At 37.4% G+C, this 19,523-nt stretch overlaps 2 protein-coding genes across 9 annotated transcripts in view; one reads left to right on the plus strand and one right to left on the minus strand.

Annotated features, from left to right (window-relative positions):
• Nucleotides 1-19,523, plus strand: part of LOC113667342 (protein HIRA) — a 29,605-nt gene that overhangs the window by 2,507 nt on the left and 7,575 nt on the right. For 2 of the 4 annotated variants that reach the window (XR_016181592.1, XM_027183157.2), the window contains exons 2-19: nt 635-785; nt 6,187-6,380; nt 6,741-6,803; nt 7,813-7,923; nt 8,871-8,961; nt 9,062-9,156; nt 10,129-10,224; nt 11,351-11,679; nt 12,125-12,181; nt 12,780-12,830; nt 13,194-13,264; nt 13,628-13,733; nt 14,431-14,644; nt 15,274-15,344; nt 16,020-16,105; nt 17,024-17,132; nt 17,587-17,645; nt 18,855-19,075. Coding sequence is in view for 3 of the 4 variants with exons in the window: in XM_027183157.2 (XP_027038958.2) it covers nt 6,344-6,380; nt 6,741-6,803; nt 7,813-7,923; nt 8,871-8,961; nt 9,062-9,156; nt 10,129-10,224; nt 11,351-11,679; nt 12,125-12,181; nt 12,780-12,830; nt 13,194-13,264; nt 13,628-13,733; nt 14,431-14,644; nt 15,274-15,344; nt 16,020-16,105; nt 17,024-17,132; nt 17,587-17,645; nt 18,855-19,075 (1,867 nt within the window). In the remaining variant the exon portion in view is untranslated. Of the gene's footprint in view, nt 1-634; nt 786-6,186; nt 6,381-6,740; nt 6,804-7,812; nt 7,924-8,870; nt 8,962-9,036; nt 9,157-10,128; nt 10,225-11,350; nt 11,680-12,124; nt 12,182-12,779; nt 12,831-13,193; nt 13,265-13,627; nt 13,734-14,430; nt 14,645-15,273; nt 15,345-16,019; nt 16,106-17,023; nt 17,133-17,586; nt 17,646-18,854; nt 19,076-19,523 lie in introns of those variants that run through there. The other 2 variants (XM_089189250.1, XM_089189251.1) reach the window with 2 other exon arrangements.
• On the minus strand, nt 362-5,158 carry LOC113667343 (neuropeptide ShK-like2). 5 transcript variants are annotated; one of them, XM_089189256.1, is made up of 5 exons: nt 5,029-5,158; nt 1,985-2,106; nt 1,389-1,412; nt 858-983; nt 362-549 (listed from the first exon to the last, which is right to left on the minus strand). In XM_089189256.1, the coding sequence occupies exons 2-4, from the start codon at nt 2,091-2,093 to the stop codon at nt 859-861; spliced, it is 258 nt and encodes an 85-aa protein (XP_089045382.1). In that variant the 5' UTR covers nt 2,094-2,106; nt 5,029-5,158; the 3' UTR covers nt 362-549; nt 858. The 5 variants fall into 5 exon arrangements, with proteins under 5 accessions (XP_089045382.1, XP_089045379.1, XP_089045383.1 ...); XM_089189253.1 differs by having other exon boundaries at nt 1,389-1,415; XM_089189257.1 differs by lacking the exon at nt 5,029-5,158 and adding an exon at nt 3,440-3,563.

Raw genomic sequence — 19,523 nt, forward strand, 5'->3', positions numbered from 1 at the left:
AAGTTAAAACAGCTTTTTTAATCAAACAATTGAAACATCCAGGGGGCATAGAATGTAAGTAAAACTAGACAAAACATCCTTTTGAGGGAGCGAGCGAAAGCTCCGTATTATCATTCATGATTATTCACCCAAGTGCCACCATACCTCGACCTCGCCGGCAGGAACATTCTTCTACTTTCAAAAGTAAAGGTAGCGATACATTTTATGCTGAGGATTATCATGCAGACCGTAATAAGGTTAACAAAAATAGCGAGTGCATCCTCAGCTTTTGTTATTTAAGGAGAGTATCATTTGGGTTTAGGATAGACAAAATACATTTAGGAAATGATCGTTAAAAATAAAAGTCAATTGAGACCATTGATTTAGGTGATGTAAATGGTAATGTACTTTAATAGAATTCAAACTAGTTTTCCTAGAGCAACTTAAAGAAATATTTTAGATGATAAGTATTCTTTTTATCCAAATGGCTACGCGAAGTGCTGATTACATTTCAGCTATTCATAACATGACACCAAGCCTTTCTTGTCTTGAGACGAGCTCACAGTTTACCTAAAGATGAAACAGAAACACATTTATTTCACCTGCAGCCTCATTATACAGGAAAATCTAACAAATGTTTTGTTCCCTCCTATAGCCTAAGATAAAATGGCTTTCTCTGCCTCCAGTTACTGGGCTCTCCTCTAAAGGTCGGTGACCAGATTGGTGAAATATGATGGCGCCGGCTGGCGAAGAGACCGCTGCTTGATATCAAATTCGGAAAAACGCCGCTTTACGATGACGCTGAGGTAATATGATTATATAACCGCAGACTTTTTTCACAGAGATGATAATGTGTTATTAATTCGCGATTCTCTTACCTCATCCGCAAAGTCCACATGTTCTGCGACATCGAATCTGAACGAAAGCGTGACTCGGATTGTTCCTCTGGCTACAGATCTTGGCATACCTTGGTTGCTTGCAAATTGGATACCGATCCCGACAGGCTAGAAATCATTCGTTAAAAGTTTTTAAAAACATGCACACTATCAATAATCTCTTTTGATGAATTACTTCAATTGACGCCGTCGTGGAGAATCGCTCCACAAATTAGAAGTAAAAGCTTATTAACAAGCTGAATCTCCGCTCCAATGGGAAATTATGCTGCCCCTTTTACGCCTTAACGAGGCCAATTAATATTTCCATGACAATAAAACTTGGTTGACATGTTTTTTCAGTCTTTTCATTTACTTCACCACGATATTGCAATAAAACTACCACAATTAAATATAGTATTGTGTGGCAATGAAAATACTGATATCATGGTCGAGACGCTGGAGCAAACTCGACTATAAACACTTTGGAAACTACCTCACAGAAAATAAAATGCGAACGTCTTAACTCTTACTAACCTCTTTTCCCTAGATCCAAGTCTCCTACTAAATTGATATAAAGAGGAAGAAATGAGATCACATCAATGAGGCAATGAGATTCAGTAGTCGTAGAAATAGGGCCAGAAGACAAAGACATTTTTTCTTTTCTCATCGGGAAAAATTAAAGAAAAATCAATAACCTAAATAACAAATTCATGACTGTGCATCTTTATCGTTTATTGCGAGTGAAATAGTTTCCCAGTTCGAGATAATTCACAGGAAAATAGCGGCTTGAACATAGATATTTTCACCGATCAAAGCTTTACAATAAAAGACATTCATAAATTTGAAGGAACTTACTTGCGAGCAAATTGAAGAATTTCCACTTTGAATATTCATAAATGCAAAATGTTTTTTGGACACACCGATCCGCGATGTTAGAGTAACCGCTATCAATTTGGTTCTGTATTTCGTATCTTGTAATTTACCACTCCTAAGATTCCCAATGATCCTCTTTTCTTTGTTGGAACAACAACGATATCATTGTGAATTTAGGAGTCGATTTACCAACTTTTTTTTTTGAAAATAAGCGTGCCCCCAACCTCGAAATTTATACAACTTAAACAATAACTTGCCTTCATTTCTTCGCCATGGCCCGTTTGCTTCACGCACAGACATCGCGGTCACATGGGCAAGAACCGCAGCAAAAATGACCGTTACACAGAAAAAAACGCGAAGGTTCATCCTATAAGGAAAGCTGTTGAGAAGAAGTGAAGGTGTTGTGGGTGTGTTATATTTGAGCTGACTTCAACCTCGTACTACTCATAACTAGCCTGGTGTAAATTGAATGCGCATGAACAAACCAACATCACCTGCTTCAAATACTTGGTTGTTGAATAGCCTTGTTAAAAACTGATGATCTCAAAGGAAAACATTAGCTTGTTTTTCTTAGGTTAATTACATGTTATACAGGTGTCTTTTCAAATGGCTCTTAACAGTGGTCTAAATTCACCGAATCATTCATACTCCTTTTAATCACTGGTGTCCTATATATTTCTCCGACAAATATCTTTTATCGCGCTGATAATTTAGAGATCTCACAGTAATTCTCTCGTATTTGGTAGCTGTGAAATATATTTATTTTTGTCCTTTCGATGCTCTGACTTTATCACAGGTGAATGGTTTAATAAAAAACATATTACATTCATATTACCGTAATGAGGTAGAAATTAATGATTTTCTGTGCAGTTGAGAGGATGAAGCAAAAGAAGAATGATTAGTTTTCTTTTTAATCATCAATCGGCGAGAGTGGTTAACCACAGACTGATTTTAGTCGTCTGAAGGCTTAATTCATATCTTTCTTTTACCATAAAATTAAGGTATATTAATTATAAATATTTAAAGTTTGCAGGAAATAAAGCCGTTTTAGAATAGAAATTCATTTTAAACTGGTTACTTCTCTCTCCGATTCGCATTGTCATTTCGGTAAATTGTTAAAAACCTCATAAGTTTAACTTGCTCCAATTTCCTATTTTTGATGATGAGTAACTCACTTGGCATTTTTCAAAAACATAACCAAAAATCCTATATTGGTTGCCAAATTAAAGAGTACCCTCAATCTTTTTTCCCATCACAAACAGGACCTAGTCGCTTGTCTTGATGTTGCACTAGTTTGAATAATTAATAAAGAGGTCTTGCGTCCATCGATAAGAAGTCCAGTCCTTCAATATCAATTACACTGGTAATATTTCATAAATTTAGTCGAGCTCCGCTTTTAGGCTTGGCTAAATCTATATATTACAGTAAGGATATAGTTATGTATAGCCTTTTCAATCTAACTGGCAAACTGAATATGGCCTTGATAACGTCGGTATGAAATATTAGTATCAAAGTGGAACAAACCAATTCGGGTGACACTTAACACTTCATCTTAGAAACAGAGATTAGTTATGCGCAGTAAGGATGTAAAGGAAGATGGTGCATTTGGATTAATTGCATGGTAAGGAAATTCACTTATGATCATCTGTTTGCCTGATTAATTCCCCAGTGTAAGGTAAACCTCAACATAAAGTGTCGCAACGTAATTCTACCTGAATGGTTGGTATTTCTGACTCCCTTGATGCTAGGATGATTTGTATTTGGCCGGCGTAGCCGAAGGTTTATTCGGGGGCTTGTTGAAAATGTCGGGCGTTACTATGAGTGACGAATCTTCCTACACATTTCCATTCCTCCCACGGCTTCGCCGCTTATTTTCATGACTCAAATGCTCAAAACTATCACACTTTTTATTGTAGGCTCACTCACTACTGTATTCAAATGACCTATATCATTTTTGGGGGTAAGTTTCTAAAGAATCTGTTGTGCCGTGTCGATGAGGGATACAACAAGATAATCAGGTTTTATCAATCGATTTGACGATGTAAATCGGCCACCGTAAAAAGTTTTGAAGCTGATGCTTCAAGCGTTAGCCACTCGTCAGTTTTCATTCATGCCAGTCGATGAAAATCGGCGGATGTCGATCGATATCATCTCAAGCAATTCAATGAAGCTGATGATTGCTCTCTAATCGAAAAGGAAAATTTTTTTTCAAAAACTTTGACATGATTCATTTTCAGAGTTTTTCATACATTCGATTTAATGGGTTGCCTTCCATTCATAGGGAGACCGCTATTTTCTGTTGATATTCATCCAGATGGATCTCGATTATCATTTCATGTATTCTGCCTCTCCCGATTCTAAGTAAATTTTATGTTCACACAGGGAAAGGAAACCATCCGCAACTTAATCTTGTCTCCAGTCTCTTGCTTAAAACGTTCATTCTTTCAGTCGTAGTTACATCGAAATAAGTACATCAAATTTCCGTCCGCTATTGCACCTGCGTATTTTGCACCTGGCTGTTTAGTAAAAACTCGTAGAAGGAAGAATTAAAAGCACCTCGACGACATGCCACAAATCAACTAACTTTACATATCAATGGCGCTGAGTGATTTCTGTTTAAAAGTCAGCTGGTCCGGAGGCAAAGAGATGTTTGAGAAAATTACATAACATCTTGAAATAAATGATCTTTTTGAAAGAATTAATTAACGAAAGAGGTGAACATGCTCATGATTAAGTGACAGATGATGTTAAAGTGGATGACTCAGACATTCTCGATAAAAAAGAACTTCGAGGGTTCCCTATGGCCGTTTCGAAACTACGACCGTAGGACGCTCTACCACTGAGCTGTGGCAGAATCGAGGGAGGCTAGGCTATTTAAAAGTTTTGTTCTTGTTTTTCCTTTTCATTTTTTGAACATCTAACCATTCCGCGTTACTGAGTGCTCTAGACTACTCACACTTTAGTTAGTTTAAACCAAGCGAGACTAATGCCACATTAATGTATGTGTACAGCGGGAAATTTTGGTGGTTTATTGCCATCAGACTAGCGGCAGTAAGCCAATAAACCAAAGTTTGAACGCTTTAAGAGCTTGAATGGCGAACGTAACCTTACGACAGAATACTGAAGTTTTTAAGAACGATCATATTTTTCATTTGCAAAAAACTTATCGAAACAGATATTTCTACTTAAACCTTGTTTTTATTATGGTTGTAGAAATGCAATTCGTAGTTGATTTGATCTTCAAAAATGTATTCGCCTTTTACAAGGGACAAGAACTGAAATGTTTTAAAGATAAACTTACCTTAAAAGCTGTCAGCTGAATGAAGACGGTAGAAAGAGAGCTGTTTTATCCGTATTTTTATTCGTCGAAAAAAATTGAAAGTTTACACTGTGTATGGTGTACGTGACTGGCTACAAAAGAAGTTTAGTTTAATTTTATCATTATGAAAGTAAAACAAACTCCCCGAGGCATGGTGATGTTTTGTTACAAGATTATGCCGGCATAAAGGTTTTGTTAATTGAGAGCATAACACTGCCAGTTCGTAGAAAAGAAAAAAAACTAAAGGCGGAAAAGCAGTTTTTCCTTTTTTGTTTTATTAAGTCTCATGTCGAATGCGTGCTGCTGTGAAAGAATACAATTCAAATCTTCAATTCAATTTTAATTTTTTCAATTTTATTTAAACTCACACGAATACAGTGTATTAGAGGTGATAATTAGTACAGCAGTGTTACAAATATTAATATAAAGAATACAGTGCAATAGGGAAACGAAAAAAGAAACCAAAATAATTTTCGATTCATTGTTACTAAGGATATCTAAGAAATAAAAGAAGGACAGGTAGAAAAGAATGTTTAAATACTATGTTAATTGTGTGGAGTTTGGGACACCCAAATAGTTCTAAGAACTAATCAAGTGGGTGCGTTCAGGGCAGTTTCTGACGCTGTTAATTTGTAGGAGTTAATCTTTGCTGGTCCATTATAATTCAACGCGTATAACCCCGAGGCGTTTTTTCTAAAGCTGGTCAGTAATTATGACTCAGCAGTCAGCCATTAATTGTCTATACGGATTTTTAGTTCGCGAAAATTAGCGGCAAAGCAGCGCGAGGCTTGGACGGAAAATCGTCATCAGTCCCAAGCCTCACGCGTACAGGGCCTCTTAGAGCTCTAGCCTTGCGTGATGGGAACCTATGAGATCAACTCCATAGAGAATATATAAATCCTTTAGAGAGGCCTGTAATCACCCTTGAAATAATTAATTTTTTAAGTTTCTTCAACGTCGCTTCCTATTCTATAAAGAAAGATAATAAGACACCGACAACCAAATTAATGTTGTTAAACAGCGGAAATTTTTATCTCCCCTAGTTTAATGCTTGGATATTTCTATGAGTTTTTCTGAATTAGTTTTTTTAATTTACGCTTCCTGGCTTCTTACTTTGGTCCTATTTTAAAACCGACACAGATGGCAACTTTAAGAGCAAGTAACCTGGGCTGGAGTAAACAGCGGTATTGTGGTCCAGCGGTTACTACATTAAACGCTGGTAATTAAACATGGTGGCATGGACAGTTTGAAGTTCGCATCTCAGCTGTTTTTATAATCTTTCTTAATATTTGAGACGATGCGAATCCTTAAACCAAACTGGGTTTCACACGAAGGTAAAGCTATAGATTAATATTTTACACGTAAGTGGTTGAAGAAAAAATTAGTTTTCTTTGGAACTAGCTGTGATCTAAGCTTCTGGCGCGACAGTTCAAATCCTCAATCATGTTTTCTTGGGAAATTCTTTTGACCTCTTGACGAATCTCTCTGAAAATCAATTTCTAAACTTTTTTTATTCGACTCAAGAGTTTTAATTGTTTGGTTTTTGCGCGTGTCCAACCTTGTATGAGTAACTTTGAACCTCGCATAATTGATCTAGAACACGCGCCCCGTCCACATTGTTGTCAACTGAGTTTAGTTAAAAACTGCTAATCGATTGAAAAGTGTTATTGGCTTTGCTGATTTTTCTTTTCTAGGGAGACCACTATTTTCTGTTGATATTCATCCAGATGGATCTCGATTTGCTATTGGTGGCCAAGGTACGTGGTGTACATGTACACAGTTTACAATTTGTGAGATTGTCCTTGCTGCTGGCAACGGTCAAAATGCTTTAAGGGCCCTCACGCCACCTCGTTGGTAAGCTAGGCAGTTGCCAGGCAGAAAACAATGTTCTATCGGTTTTTTTCGTTTTGCACATTTAGCTGATGGTAGGCAACACCTCTACAAACACCTGTAGAGCAGCAAGTACTTAAAATTTGCAACGAAATCAAAATGTTGTTTTTATCGTTATTGACTTATTCCATGCTGATATTTAACAATTTGGATTTTTAATAGCTCCAGATTAAGATTTAGAAGAATGAGATTGAAGGCAAAGTGTGGAAGTGTGAATATAGGAAATTAAGGGCTGCAGCTGGGGCTGTTAGTGGCTAGTAAACTGAAATTAGACTAAACAAGGGGACAAAATCTGGTGTAAAGTGGCAGGTGCTAAGAGGATATGGAAGTGGGAAAGGGGGTCCTGAGAATGCTCTTCTAGTGTGCAAACTTTCAAGAAAATCATGAGGTTTTCACAAAATGAAAGGGAAAATTCATGGGTCACATATATTTCAGGAGGCATGTCACTCCTCACACTCACACTCACACATGTCACTCCTCACACTGGTTCAGAAATTCACAACTTATGCTTACCATTAAAAAAAAAAAAAATGTTTCATGTATAAATTTTGTCCTTAATCACTTGTCACATGTATACCAATTGCCATCCTCCCTGAACCTGTAGGTAATACTCATGCATTAACAAAAACATGTGTTCAAAAAAGTGTACCTGAGCATCAAGAATCCATTTTAATGTGCTACAGTCAACTACATTTTCACATTCACATTCAAGTGACACAATGCATGATGGTTTAATGAGTTAATTGATTGTTAATAAATATATTTTTCTAAATACATTAGCATATTATACTCTTAAAGTATCTAGAAATTGCTTACATGTATCTTTTTCTGGATGCATAGTGCATGTTTTCTTATGTTTATGTTGACAATTTTCAGGGGATGATTCAGGGAAAGTCACAATTTGGAACATGGCTCCTGTGAAAAATGAGGAAGATGAAATGAATGAAAATATTCCCAAGTTATTGTGCCAAATGGACAATCATCTTGGTGAGCTGCATCTTATTTAGTTGTTGTGCAATCAATTGAGTGATTGAATATGTACTTGTGCATTGCATATGTGCAGTTATATTAGCACTTTCTGTTTAGATGAATATGTTACATATGTTTTGGCAGCTGAACATTTCAATCCCATCTACTTTTGCTGTGTATAAGGTTCAAGAGACAACAAACATTTAACTCTGCAGGAGTTATGAATGTGCTTTGTGTGTTGAAAGCATTATGTAGATGAGTTTCCCTGTTAGCCTTTTCATCCCTAGGAGTGACAGGCATCTACCATATTTATTCCACTATAAGCTGAGTGATTTTTACACAAATTAAAACTGAAGTGAATTAAAATTTGGGCTCTAGAGGGGGTCTCGGCTCATAGCCGAAAGTTAATTTTAAATTGAGTTCTTGGATCTCATTAATTCATCTGAGTTATGATTTGTTGCATTTCAATTGAATAGTTAGCTTTTTTTTTCCTTTGCATATTAAATCACCATAAATCACCATCGTCTAAGCCTCATTTATGACAATTAATGTGATTTTTTCTCTGAAAATGTTAGGTTTTTTTTTTAGGTAACAATTCAGTCTTATAATAATGAATGGGTCTCGGCTTATAGATGGGTGTTTTAGATTTATTTTTGGTTCTCGTTATGCCAAGTCTACATGTACTAAGTTTGGGGTCTTGGCTGATAGCTGAGATCGGCTTATAGCTGAATAAATATGGTAATATTTCACCTTTATTTCAGAATAAGACCCTGAATCACTCATTTAGGTCATGAGAATAAAGGAAGTTCACCAACACAGGGAGCATTGATTGTTAAACAAATTCTCCTTGTTAACTCCTCAAGAAATGTACAGAGAACAGTATGGAGAATATACGTGTATATACTGTATGTTAGGGTGTAAAGGTTTGATGAAATACTGTAAATCATAAGTGAATTATTTTTCAGCATGTGTGAACTGTGTTAGATGGTCTTGTGGTGGAAAATATCTTGCAACTGGAGGAGATGACAAACTCATCATGATTTGGCAAATGGCAAGGTAACAGAGAAAACCTCATGCCAAATTAATCCTCACAAGTAGATGTAAACAGTCTAACTGCTATTCTAATAGTAGATATTTGTCTTTGAACTGGGACCAGGATAATGGGAGCAGCAGCAGTATTTGGTGGTAACAACAGTAAATTGAATGTGGAGCAGTGGAGATGTGTCAACACTCTAAGAGGTCATAGTGGAGGTGAGTCTCTGGTCAAAGGTCAAAGGTCAAAGGTTTTAACATTTGTTTACTGGCACTATTTCTCATTTACTATTGTTAGCTGTGCCAGGTTAATGCCTGTACATTTGTATATGTGTGCCACTACAAGCTGCAAACTTAGAACCATGCATTTATGTACATGTGTACATCTTGAAAAAATTAACCCTTTAACTCCCTGAAGTGATTTGCATATAACTTCTCCCTACAATATCCATGCACTATCCATCAAACAGGTAATGAGAATACTCAAATGTATCAGGTAAAAGTTTTTATCTTGATCTAACACCAAATTCTTGCAACTAGTTCAAAGGAAATATCTAGCAGCTAGAAGGGAGAATTAACAATCAGATCCTGGGAGTTAAAGGGTTAAGACTGAAAAGATCAGAAAAGGTGGATGCAACAAAAACAAATACATACTGAAAGTCACATGACCCACTCTTTGGCCTGAACAATTTTGTACTAAGAATTTCACTCTTACTCTTTTTCTCTTAGCCAGTGGAAAGCAACATGTTATATTTCTCAGTCAGTGCATGTGCTTTTATTGGTTAATTAGCAGGTGATATTTAACTGTTAGGCCCACAAAATTCAAAAGTTTCTTTTGAATTAAAATCTTCCCCTCCTAGTTGAACCCAAAAATATAATAAGTATCTTTAGTTAGTAATCTTGTTTTTTTGATTGGTACTGTTTGTTAAGAAAGTTTGTTTTTGCTACTCAGATTTAAAGCCTGCATGCTCTCATGCTTGAGCCACAAATCTAAGTGGAAAAAACTTGGTGCAGAACTTACAGTATGCAACTTGGAACTTAGCTAGTAAGAGGTTTGAATTGTACTTGAACTGTTAGCATTAACAGTCTTCAAGTTTGCGTATGTAATGTGTAAGGTTTAACCTTGTAAGCTTGTGTGACAAAGCTGATGAGCACTTCTTTCTTGACATTCACCCCATGTGTTTGCGTTAGATGTGTTGGATCTGGCATGGTCTCCAGATGACAGCTTCCTTGCATCAGGAAGTGTTGACAACACCATCACTATTTGGAATGCTCAACGATTTCCAGGTTAGTGGCTAATTCTCAAATTATTTTAAAAGAACAGTGTATGTGGCCACAATTTCAGCTGTTACTGACAGTAGCAGTGTCAAATTTTTTTTGTGTGTGTGCAAACTTGTCCAAAACTGTGAATTGAAACATGTCTCTTGCAAAGAAATGAACAACATCCAGTAGACACCAATGTACAGTTTGATATTTTGAATGTTTGGGCTTATAATTATTGGGTGCTATTGAGTAGTTGTGACAACAGAAGTGTTTTTTGGCCAGACTCCAGATCTGTAACTCGAGTTTGAGCCCTGGCTGGTTAAGCGTATTATGTTATGTTCTTAAGCAAAACACTTCAGCCTCATGTTACATGTACCTCTTTTCACTCATGCACCGGTTGTTTGAAAGTTGGATAATGCTATCCATTGGATAAAACTCTATTCGGTGGAAAACGCTATACATTTTGCTATCACTTATCTGCTAGATAGCGATTTATCCATTGGATAGTGTTATCTGCTCCTCATACAACCAGGCCTAGGAGTATAAACAGGGACCCTGATAATCCCTACCATAGAAATTGCTTTAACCCTTTTACTCCCAAGATCTCACCATTACATGTAATTCTCCTTACTGTCTGTGGTTCGATTCTTATGCTGATACTTTGGAGAATCTGGTATTAGATCAATTACTTGTCCCATCATTGATATTTTCCTTTATTCTCAACATTTGTCTGTTTGATTTTATTTCAATATTGTAAGGAGAAATTCTGTTTTGGTCACTCGTGGGAGTTAAAGGGTTAAGATATGGAAAAGGGAGTAAATTTCTAAAGAAACTGTGATGTTGCATCTGTGGGAGATTCATGAACTGCTATACTATGAGTCAATTTGCTTTTATCAAATAAGTTGGTATTGTAAGTTGGCCTCTAAAGAGAGTTTCTAAAACTGATATTTTGAGCTCTAGCCCTTTGTCAATTTATTATGATGAAGGTTTCACACTAGAAACATATGGTTTTGAAACTCTCCAGGGTGGCCAAGTTATGAATTCTGTTGATAGACAAAGAAATGCTAAAGCTGTGGCAATCTAGAAGACTATTTTGAGACCCAACCTTGTATGATATTGTTTCTCTTAATTAAATCTTATTTCTTTTCAGATGTTGTTACTGTACTAAAGGGCCACAGTGGTATGGTCAAAGGCATCACTTGGGATCCTGTTGGAAAATATCTTGCCTCTCAATCCGATGACAAGACTTTGAAGGTTTGGCGAACATCTGATTGGCAGCAAGAGAGTGAAGTAACTGAGCCATTTGCTGAATGCAGCGGCACCACCCATGTTCTTCGTCTCAGTTGGTCACCTGATGGACATTATGTGGTATCAGCACATGCAATGAATAATGCAGGCCCAGTGGCAAAGATCCTTGAGCGGGATGGCTGGAAAATGAGAATGGACTTTGTTGGGCACAGGAAAGCTATTACATGTGTGGTAAGATTTGATATGATGAAAAATAAAACTTTGTGGATAACTACAATAATTGCATAACAGTAGATTTTGATCATGTCGTCTGATCATGCTTCACGAGAGTAGTGATGTATAATTTAACATTCGGGACACTTTGTGCTTAGAACTGCATGATTTAACATGCCTTATATTTTTGTGCTTGGAGGTTCTTAGAACTGCATAATGTTGTGTAACAAATTCTGTGTTGAGTTGCATTTGAATTGCTTACTCAGAGTACCTACCCACCACATCTTTCTACTGTGATTTAGTAAAAGACTGTTTATTAAAACCTGAAGTTTAATTGGTGAATGTCACCTTTATATTACAACAAGTACTGTAGTCCTGTAGAGCTAGGACAGTGGAATCAAGAATCAAGAGTCAATAGTGGCTTTTATAAACTAACTTCACTGAATTTGTTAACTCTTAACAGAGATTCAACCCAAAGCTATTTGTAAAGAAAATTGGTGAAGAATCATCCAGACCCAAGGTAACATTAAAAACATGTAACGTCGATGTTTACATTTAGATAATTATATCAATGAGAATTCTTGCATTTTACTCATCAAATTTTGTTGTATATGTATGTTGCAATAACGTCAACAGCAGATTATTTTTTTTCAAGTTGAGGCTTTGCAATCTGGAGTTATTTTTGTGTTTTCTAACTATTATATGAAGACATACATTATTGTAGTGTGTTGTTATTTATTTGTTTTCAGCCTGAGACAATTTAAACCAAAAATCTGACTTGTGAATTGAACCCCAGACCCTAGTTTCACAGTTTCATGCTCTATCTCTTAGCTACAGAAAACATGTTAGTGACCTCAATACATGTTCATATAGATAAAGAGACCCACTTTATGAACAATTGTTTTCTTAGTTTGTAATATGTGACTGTGTTTGAGAAGTGAATCAGTTTTCAGTTTTCTTTTTACTTGCTAACCAAACTCAAGATTTATGAGTACCTCTAGTTCATATTTACAAGTTCATTTATAATCATTTCATTTTCGTCATATAGTATATATAATGTACATGTATACATGTAAATATACATGCCTTTTACATGATTGTTTGCTCTTTGTCCTCAGCAATATTCTTGTTGTGCAATTGGAAGCAGGGATAGGTCTCTTTCAGTGTGGGTATGTACATGTTTCCTGAATTTTGAAGCAAACTACAAGCTAGAATTTGACATGACTATGCAGTGAATAACTTAATATATAATATATATTGCTGATTCAATATTCAGTGCTAGATATGTGACATATTGTATACAGAAGCTATTGAAAGTGGCTAGATCAATCATGTAGTGGTGAAGTTGATAATGAGAATGCAAACATTTCAATTAAACACAGTGGAGTCAAATTTTAGAAAAGGCTTCCTAAGAAATGGTGTCAAAGAGGTACTTACAGCTTGCATTCAAATGAGCCCTGTCCTCTCTTACTCCCTTAATTGCAAATTTAACTAAACTGATTTTCGGATGAAACCCTCTTTTTCTACAACAGCTAACATCCCTCAAGAGGCCTCTTGTTGTTATGCATGACTTATTCAATCACTCAATCATGGATGTATCCTGGTAAGTCTTCTTGACAAAAATCTGTACATGTTAATGTTAAACTACTTTTGACATAAGAAATTTGGCAGTATTACAAATAAATATTTACAAATAAATACACTATATCTGTAGTACACACTCCTAGTAATTGCTAAGAAGTTAAAAACATGAAAACCTTGAAGGAATATGTTGTGGCTGTTGACATGATTGTGAGTGAGCATGCAAAATTGTAATTGGAAATTGAGTCACAGTTCTGTACATGTATCTCTGCTAAACCAGAACTTGCTGTTCCTTTGATGTTGGAGTCACCTCTCCCCTCCCTCCTTCCTCTCAGCATATCAGGCAGTCAGTTGGTGTTGAGGTTTGCTCTGGCTTTGCTTGCAGGAGTGATTCAGGTTTTCAGCTGCTGGTTTGTTCATGGGATGGATCTGTGGCGTATGCTGATTTCACAGCTGAGGAACTGGGTAGGCCTATGACTGAGGAGGAAAAGGTGTGTGTTCTTTGCTGAAATCTCTGAATTAATATAAATCAGCTTTGGTTATTGATATACCTGTAGAGCAGCTACATCATCAGAAAGATGGGTTGTCATGCACTTAAGTCTCATTTTTCATTAAATGAGCATCTGCTGAAAGCAGGGCGTTCCAGACACTGAAAAGTAATCAGCGTACAGAACTGATGGAATAGATTTCAATATCTCTAAATTAAACTAGCTCAGTGTTTGGTGCCAAATCATGAAATCCAAACTTTTTCCACTGACCAGATTTTGTGGACATAGTGTCTGCCAAATGCCACATACATACTTATGGTCTTTTAGTACATTATAATTATCTTTGCACTTTTTGTATGAAGGATTATACAAATGGGAGAATTTTATGCTGCAATAAATGAAGTTAGGAAATAATTGAAATGAACGTTTGGTTAAAGAATGTTACTTAAAAAAGCGTTTGATTGTGTGCCTTTTTGTGCACGATTTAATGTCTTACAAAATTTGCACCATAAACAGTAGAGTGTAGAGTTCTCGACGTAGTTTCTCTGCAACATTATCATGTGTTGTTTTCGAGTTTAAATCACACACAGTCAGTGTTTTAATTCGATTATTGAAAGTCATTCCTAACTGCTGTACAGCATTTAAGATTTCAATTTGGATTTGTCCATTCAACCGTCATTTTCCCTTGTTTGTTTTGTAGGAAAAGTTCCACAAACAGGTTTATGGCATTAGCATCAACAGCAGCAAGACGAACTTAGCCAGTGCCATTATTGAGAATCCCGAAATGTTAAAGATTCAACAACGACACGCAATGAAACAACAGACACTGGCCAACACAAACAAACCTCCTGCTCCACCTCCCCCGTTGATTCCGTCAGGAACACCAACCAAGCAAGATTCGTCAGCTATGAATGGTAAGTGTTTTTAGAACGTGGTGTACCATAGGCAGCCCAAGCTCGCTCGATGCGCCTCGTCAGCAAATATGAAAATATGTCTGTATTGCGCTGTAGGCGAAGTACAGTGTAAGGATTTGTGTCCGAATGAACGTCGCATCGGTATTAGGTGAGTTCGTCCCCATGCACGGTCGCCCCAAATTTCGTCGCCCCCCTTAAAGGTCAAAAGTTGAGGGCGACACAACCACATCAAGGGGCGACGAAACTTGGGTCAACCGTGCATCCGGGCGATATCACCGATAACCATCGCATCCTTAACATGAAAATGTCAACCATAGTTTTGAATTAAAACACACTTACGATATACCTCGCTTCTCTATTTGTTCCTCTAAGTCTTGTGTATTTTTTTACGCTGATTTACTATAGTTAAACTGGTTTTTAGTTCCCTTGCCTTTTTCTTCGATGTTAAATATTCTCAGAAAAATCCTGATATTTCACCAGTGGCACAACGTTACCATTTTTTTCTTAATATTTACGGAGGCTCGCGCTGCGAGCTTTAGCTTTGTACCAGTCGTCATCTTTTGTTAACCTGGTGGTATTACAGTACACGAGTTTTCATTGACTTCTATATTTTTCTCTGTGTGTTTCAGGCAGCACTCCCATGAAGAGTCCGTCATATTCATTGACCAGTCCAGTTACAAGGAGCCCAATTGATCCTGTGGTGAGTACAGACTGGGAATTTTGATTTGATGTATGTCGCATGCGGAAATGTTCGATTTATTTCGCCCTTTAAAATGCATATACGTACTGGATAATAAACTTTACATCCAATTTTTTTTTTAACCTTTAACCCTTTATTCTCCCAAAGTCACTGGCTTCTAATATCTCCTCACATGATCAATCTTGAATCAAATACAAAGGTCATGAGAATAAAAGAAATGATCACCAATTAAAAAAGCTCCAGATTGCTAAATAAATTCTCCCCGTCTGTATCATAGGAAATGTAAAGAGAACAGTTTGGAGAATATGAATACTAATAATGTCAGGGTGTTAAGGGTTAAGCTTGTATTGCCAGAAAAGCACAATGGTGAAACCGCTGGCCTCCAACCACTGTTATCCAGGTTTGTTTCCAAAACCCAGCATCCGATATGAGCTAAGTTTGTTGCTTTAGTTTCTCAGGTGTTGCTTTTGCAGAAATACCAAACTTTCCCAATTCAGTTGGATAGAATTAGGAGTCCTAGGACGCATTCGTCCTGTCTAATTAGCTTTTAAAATTTACTAACTGAATGTCTCGAACGGTCTAATTTGGCCTGGATCCGTGAATGAAGAACTACCGCGTGCATTTGGCACGTAACGTCCATTTATTTTCATTAAGCCAGATTTTGTTTCTCTGTAGAATGTTTTAGAAAAGCAAGTGGAAACCAGAACTAAAGATGGTCGTCGCCGCATCACTCCACTCTTAGTTTCAACTATGGAAGTGAGGTGTGCTGCTTGCTATGTTTTCTTGTTCTTGTACGACCCCTATATAGAAGCAACGTTTTACTTGTGTTCATAAAATCTTGTTTGTTTTCAATCATATACCTTTAGAAAATTTGGTTCATTTCAATTCGAGAACTGCAAAACCCAATTTTAATTCCCTTGGAAAAAAGAAAGAAAAAAAAAAGCAGCCAAGGAATGATGAAGCGAGACATGAAACAGCGGAAGAGAGGAATAGGCGCTAGTGTTCTCCTAAGTTTTTAAAGACAAAACAATCGGATTAGTAATTACGGCCGCAGGGGTGAAAACCGTCGAGATAAATGAACAGTACGATAAATGTGGGCAAATCCAAACGATTTGGTGAACTGGCTTTTGTTGATCTTTTAAAACTTTAGGTCACCGAACGACATTCGATTCATTCAAGAATTCGATTCATTCATTCGACATTCAAGAAAATACTGCAGTATTCTTGACATTTTATCTTTGCAAATTTTCACTTTTCTCTTATTTTCTTGTTTGCTGTACTTTCGAATGTCGTTCGGTGACACGAGGTCAGGCAGGGGAGGAAAAGGCTTATACATTACTTCTCTTGGGCCAAGAAAATATTAATCCTCTTTGGGCTTTTGCCGATGCCTGACAGGCTTTCCTATTCCTTTTAAATCTCCGATTCGAAGACTCGCCTTTGCAGTCCGAATTTCCTACCGCCTAGAAGTTTTTTTTTAGCTTTAAGAATGCAAATGCGTTTGTCAGGAAAAGCATCGCTTGCCGTTTTGAAATGAAAACCTTTGCAACGTCGATGATCTGTCCGATAGTGGAAAAATTTCAGGGCAATAAATGGAAAAATTTCATTGATTGATGTAGACTATCGCAAATCGGACCGCCTTTGTCTTGTTGCAAAATACTTTGTACTCATCTGCTCCACAGTGACTCGCCTGTTCCTTTTGGAGGATCTTCAGCTGCTATTTCACCCCCCGGAAATTCAAACCCAAGTGGTGCATCTCAGGTGTCGAACTCCATTCCAGCCACATCCCAGGTAAAAGATGTTTACATGTAGATTGACGAAGATAGTACATTTGAAGCTGGGTCTTTGGGTCATGTCGGTCTCCTTAGGTCATAGGTTTCTTGTGGGATTTGGATATTTTGTTTGTCCCACACTCGTTCCATTTGAATAACATTCTCCTATTTTCGACGAACCAGCTCTAAATTTGCCACCTTTTTTTATCCATTTACAAACACGACTTATCTGAGCAGTATACTGGCGCTTGAACCTACTTCATACCCCAGCTCGTCAACAACTGGTTTCTAGCATTTTTGTAAATACTGCTCATCTTTTTCTTATCTGTGCGTTACCAGAGGTAATATCCCGGATTACCTCTCACATTCGTTGGAAAACTGCTCTGTGTAAAGAATTATCACGCAGGCTGTGGAGTTACACGTTTCTCCAGGAAAAGTATCTTTACGTTGAACTGAATATTTTTCCTATTTAGAATTTAGTGGCACTGGACTCGAGAATCGGCGAAAATGCAACGACAGGATTCACAAGCAAGTAAGAATAGTTAATTTGATTCATAAATAAACGTATCTACACCGTACAATTTTCATGTTGGCCCCAGTGTGTCGGAAACAGAATAATGGCATGGATGTCGGGTGGCGATTGTGAAATGTTTGTCTGGAAATTTTATTATTCTTATGTCTGGAAGATTCGTATCTAGCCAATCAGCGTTCTTTTTAACTAAGGTGTCCTACAAAGATAAGAAACAATTGTCTGTGATTTATTTAGCTTTCAGTCGAAGTAATCTTTTATATCAATCAGTCGAGTCGAGGAGTTGTGACAGTTGTGAAACCTAGCGAGAATAGAAGAGGAGAAGAATAAAAATCTAGTGAAGACGAGACAGTGTGGGCTATCTTTACTAATTCCCCACATGTAATCTGTAAAGGATCCGAAGGGAAGACTCGGCGGCGTCGTGTTATTACAATTAATCAAACGATCTGGATTCGAGTTCTACTAGTGGGTGATCGTGAGGTGTCCTTTGGTAAGACATAGGTATACTCCCTTTCGAGCATCCATTTAGTTTATGAATACTCCCTTCCCTTCTTTAAACTAGAAAAGGAAAGGCAGAGGATGATGGCCCGACCAAACGCACGCAACATTTCAACGCAGCGTCTTGCAACATTGTTTTGCCCACCGCGTTACACGCGTTTGGCCACCTTTTAGCAACAAGTTGCATCAGAGCACGCGCGCAATTATAGGTTTTCGTCTTTAAACATGACAGCCAATAATACCCAGGTCACGGGTCACCAAGAATGTGGACTGAGATGGAGACCACGTCGTTGCTAGACACGTTGGAGGATTATCCGTGCCTTTAGAACATATTCGCAAAGTTGCAACACTCAAGAGAGACAAGGGAACAAGGGAACGAATTGTTATAAGGCGCTCTTTGTATCAGCGTGTGCGATATGGAGGCAAAAGTAGGTACATAAAGGTCGACGAACTAAACTGTTGCAAGATTTTGCGCACTTTTGGCCATCTCCTCCACAACATCTCAAAACACGATCCAACAATGTTCCAAGAGGTTGCGTTGAAATGTTACTTGCGTTTGGCCCGGCCCTAAGGGAAAGGGTCTGGGTGCCAAATAAGTTGGGCTTGTGAATTGGTTAACTAGGGTAACCATCAGCCGAAAAAAAGCTTGTAAAATTATTTAAGTCTGTTGCCAAAAAAAAAAACTAATAACAAATGTTCTTCTTTGGTGTTTAGGTCAAAGGACAAGACACCCGAGAGAGCAGAGATCCTTGCCGTAAAACCTGTGTCTGCCACTATGAAGCCCATCACAGCAACCAAACCTACCTCAACTCCCACAACAACGGTGTCTTCGACCTCTGCGTCAACTACTGCTACGACTATTGCGGTGAAGAGGAAATCAGATACGCCCACATCATCACAGTCTAAACGAGCCAGGAAAGATGGAAGCAGTTCAGGTATTTTGTATCTTAATATTTGGTTGGATCCATGACTGCAAAGAAAATGGCGCTTTTTTTTTTTTTTTTGAACAATGGCATTTATAAAGGAAGATGATTATTCTGAGTGTCACGATTGTTAAGCAAAGAATAAAATTAGAAAGCCTCACGAAGAATCGAACCTCAAACCTTCGGAGCTGACGGTTCCACGCTCTAAAAGCGATTCACAGATAACTCATAAGTGACTAAGGCCATATACGAAAGCCATATACAACATGCATAGAATCAGCAGTGCTGTGAGCGTCCCTTGTGCGGATAGAAAAGCAGACAGACTTTTTTGTAGACCAGGTTAGAAATATTTCACTCTATTTACTCTATTAACACTGGAATTTGTGTCAAACATCGAAACATATCTCTCTCTATTACAGTCAATACAGTTGAACTTCGTTTTTACAAGCTAACACCTAAA

Source organism: Pocillopora damicornis, chromosome 12 (assembly GCF_964200805.1).
Source record: "Pocillopora damicornis chromosome 12, jaPocDami1.2, whole genome shotgun sequence".
NCBI lineage: Eukaryota > Metazoa > Cnidaria > Anthozoa > Scleractinia > Pocilloporidae > Pocillopora > Pocillopora damicornis.